The 4,334-nt window shown below is 38.2% G+C and overlaps 1 protein-coding gene across 1 annotated transcript; it reads right to left on the minus strand.

Annotated features, from left to right (window-relative positions):
• Window positions 1-1,524: 1,524 nt before the first annotated feature.
• LOC101995445 (vomeronasal type-1 receptor 4-like) lies at window positions 1,525-2,487 on the minus strand. The gene has a single exon (XM_005354929.1). It carries the CDS (start codon window positions 2,461-2,463, stop codon window positions 1,525-1,527), a length of 939 nt encoding a protein of 312 aa, XP_005354986.1. The 5' UTR covers window positions 2,464-2,487.
• Window positions 2,488-4,334: the final 1,847 nt, after the last annotated feature.

The raw sequence follows: 4,334 nt of genomic DNA on the forward strand, positions 1-4,334 counted from the left end.
TTTAGTCAGATAGTACAGAGCATTCTTTTAAATATGGCATAAAACTGGTGATTAGTGAGTCTACACTTTCATGTTCAATGATTATATCAATTACTATTTTTAAGAATGGGTATATCAGATTGTTAGAACCATGTCAATATCTTATTGTGTGGATCTATGATAAGAAATCAAACAGTGAATCCTTCCCTTAAATAGATGTAGAATGAGATCCTTTTGCAGCTCCTTGATGACAAACAGCTGGATAGTGTTGTAGAGAGCAACCAGGCATTAACAAAGGGCAGCTGCTAACAAGCCTCAGTCTGATTCACACTGTTTCATATTAATCTTGCAAATAGGGAAATCTACATTTCTTAATAAACATAGAAACTACAGATGGATAAAATGAAACTTTACCGTGTATTCCTTATCCAGTTTATCCCATACGAAAAATCTTAATTCCTGCAGAGAACCTTCATGAATGTAAAACCAAAGAAACATTTCAGTGCATCTAAGTTCTGTGACTGGTGCATTGGGATTCCAGGAAGTGGATGTAGTTCACAGCATTTTTCACAATTTTCTACAGATGGAAGTACTCAGACACTTTGAAGAATCTCAAAACTGCATCATAGCTAAACTAACATTCAGCAAGTACAGCAACAGGTACAAGATATGGATTTCTTTAGGTAACATGATTAAATCAGTATAAAAATGATAAAATAAATCAAAGTGGGATTCCCCTCTGTATGCTGTGAATATGGTTTATTACCATTGGTTAATAACAATCTGTTTTGTCCTATGGCAGAGCACAATAGAGCAAGGTGGAAAATCTATACTTAAAGAAGAGAAAAAGAAGGCAGAGTCAGGCAGTTGCCATGTAGCTGCTGAGGAGAAAGACACCGGAACTGTACTGGAAGGCGATACCTTTGGGTGATTAATAGAAATTAGTTAACTTAAGATATAAGAGCTAACTAGAAATCCATCTGAGCCATCAGGGAAAAGGTGTTGCAATTAATATAGTTTCTCTGTGATTATTTATTCGGGGCAGGAAGGAAAACAATGTTGAGTCTCCTTTTACATAAATTCACCTGTTTGTTCCCCATTATGGTGATAGTAAAATTAGTTTTACAAAATATAATTAAGACCTTTTACTCTATGCTGCAGACATGACTCAGTAGTTGAGAGCACTGGCTTGTCTTCCAGAGGACCCAGGATAAATTCCTAGCAACCTCTCTAACTCCAGTCAGTCATGGGCTTTTGATTATCTCTTCTACTCTTTACAGGCACCAAGCATGTATGTATTACAAGGACATAATGCAGGTAAATTATCCATACACAGTACAAATATAAGAATTTTTTTAAATCCCTTCAAAAGAGAGGAAAAGTAGAGACTAAGGATTCACATATGACTGTAGTTTACAGAGATTTCTCTCTCAGCTCAAGGCTGGGACTTACTAAGAAGATTGTTTATGAATAAACACATGCTTGAAATGCTTTGTGAGATTTTTGTCTTACTTAAAATATTATAAAACTGGGATATTGTAAAATTCATTGAACAGATAACAGAGAAATAAATTTTCTCAATTTCTCCCACTGAGCATGCCACCACTCAGGGAGAAGTCTATCCCTGTGAATCAACACAACAGGGCTAAAAGTTGCATAACCAATGATTATCAAATCTTGACAATTTAACATCAAGGATTTGTCCGCTAAAGAGAGACTCAAAAGTAGAGAAAAGGCACAGTCAGCCCAATAGAAGAAAACAAAACAGAGCATCAGAAGGAGGACACTCTGAGCAGCTCTCAGCTCAGGGGGAGTTCTGTAGAGAAGCTTGGAGTTCTGGAGGTGGAGGACATGCTGGTGGTGCTTGTGGAGAAGAAGTACCATGTAGCCACTGGCCCCTCCCATGGCTCCCTGAAACACAGCATCTCTCAGGACCATGAGAGGGAGAGCAATCCATTTTGTTTTCTGACTTTCTTGCATAAAATGACAATAGTTGTCACCATTCTTAAGCTCTGATATATTCAGACTTGCACTTGTGACAGAATGAATTAGGTTCTTACCTATTAAAGCATTGAGTATCCAAAAGAATGAAAAGAATGGAAGGATGTGCCATGCAGACTGTGGTCTGAGCCTCCTCCACCCAGATGCTCTGGGACTGATGATGATGGCCTGGACCACAGTGAGGAGACCGCTGGTGCAGATGGAGACCCCACGGGCCACCCTTGTCAGGTAAATGGTGATCTTACATCCTATGTCATCTAGAAAGTTTCTCAAACCAAAAGTTACCATTGTCTTTTGCAATCCTTTTGCAAGAAGGATTATGATGTTTGTAATAGCCAAGTGGATGAGAATAAGGTGTACGGGTTTCTTCTCAGGCCCTCCCCACCAACTGATCATATAATTCACAGAAACATAAATGTTCCCCAGAGTGCCAAACACAGTCATGAAGAGGAAAACTATTTGCTTAATAAATTTTAAAAGCATTTCTTCCTTTCTAGGTAGAAAATCTTGTATTCAGGATAAAAAGAGTTTTTCAGGAAGGTATCAGTAATTCTAGACATTTATCTGAAAAACATTTTGCATAATAACATTTTCTGGTATACGAGAGTCGGTGATGGACACATGTGCTGCTGTAGACTGAGTCCCTGAGCTCCTCCCCTTCCCTGTAGACTCTGAGTTATGTGTGTGCCCTGGCAGGGGAACTGGAATAAAACTCTAAAGTTTTAAAAGAGATATATTTGAGTTCTATACTAGCAAAATTGACTTGTTAAAATGTGTATTTGTGTGTGCCTGTCTGTTAATCTGTCTGTGTACATGCATGGAATAACAAGTTAACTCTCAACACAACTGAATTGTACTGCAAGTTTCCCTAACCAAATTCTTCCTTTTTCTTTCTCTATTTCATCATATTTCTCCACTGAATTTCCAAACACAGAGGTGACTTTCTTATTTGTATTTAATTACTGTAACAATGTCTAGATTTGCATTTGGCATCAAAGATTTATAACTTCAGTTTCTACATCCTAATATTTTTAAAGTTTGTATGTTCACCATTCTATGATTTCACTCAATACAAATATTCACTAGTCTTTTTTAAAACATAGTTCTCAATGTCAAGTTCAATCGCACAACTTCTTTAGATAGAGTGCTACACTTAAAACTGAATTAATAAAATATAACCTGAAAATTTTCATGTAACTGCCAGGCTGCAGATTGGGGTGATGTCTAGCAGAACCTTGTGTTGCTTTCTAGAACAGAGGGTACCAGAGAACTGTGATCCTAGTGGATGACTTAGGACATCTGTATCCCAGTGAGTTACCTCAGGACACATAAGGGAACATGGAACAGCTCTGAACCAGGGGATCCTAATGACGTAAACCTAAATGGGATTAATGAGTTAGTATATACTGCCATGAGATGAGTGCATTTTGAGTCATGAGTCCTCAATGTCAACTGCATGTAGCCCAGTACATGGGGGCAACTGGTGTGAGCAGGGGTCCCACTATCTAAAAGTTCATGGTGCCATTAGTTTCTGTGGGGCCTTTTGAACAGCAATTAGGTCAGTTGGTATTGCAGCCTGCTTTTACTGCAACCTGTTTATCAGACAGGCTGCTTTTTTATACACCAGTCTGAACTGATTCCAGAACTTGAATCTGGGTAGGACGTTATTCCTCAAGTTCTGGAGACGCATTTTCATTTCTCAGCGATTTGTGGTTAGCTTTGTGCACATTTTCTAGGATAAAAGGAATCTGAATATTACAGTGGCTGCATGGGTTTTGTGTTCTGAGTACTTGCAATGCCTCTGTTCACTGCCCTCATTCCTGTTAAACTCACAAGATTGTTTTAAATATCTATGTCCCGATGAATGACATGGCTTGAAATGACAGCTATTGCTGTCAATTGTTCCTATAGAAAAGAGTTAATTATTGCCTGTATAAGTGAGTCCTAGAAACCCTGACACCCAGAAATAGCTGTACAAATGAAATACGATTCTGATATTAATAGGAAACACGTTTTGGCAAAAAAAATGTGGACCCATTTTACCTTCTCTGATGGGCAGAGAGTTGGAAGTTGTTTAAATGATTGACAAATTTTTCTGTATGTCTCTACTTAGGATGTGATTGTTTGTTTTGCTTTTGATATTAAATTAGTTTATTTAAGTAGGTCTGTGCCATCCTGACAGGTAGTCAGATTATGCAGATGTACAGAGCATGTCAGCCCTGATGGCATCACAGCTACTAATGCCTTTGTAAAGAAAAGCAAAAAGAGGTTCCTAAGACCATAATCCTGCCCTCTTATGATGCAGGCCCAGAAAAGGGTACCTAAACCAATAACCACTTACTGCAGTCTAACAA

This window comes from Microtus ochrogaster, chromosome 16 (genome assembly GCF_000317375.1).
Source record: "Microtus ochrogaster isolate Prairie Vole_2 chromosome 16, MicOch1.0, whole genome shotgun sequence".
Taxonomy (NCBI): Eukaryota; Metazoa; Chordata; class Mammalia; order Rodentia; family Cricetidae; genus Microtus; species Microtus ochrogaster.

Bases quoted from the DNA above. Each gene is read 5' to 3' on its own strand.
- LOC101995445 (XM_005354929.1), bottom strand. From the start codon at position 2,463: ATGCTTTTAAAATTTATTAAGCAAATAGTTTTCCTCTTCATGACTGTG.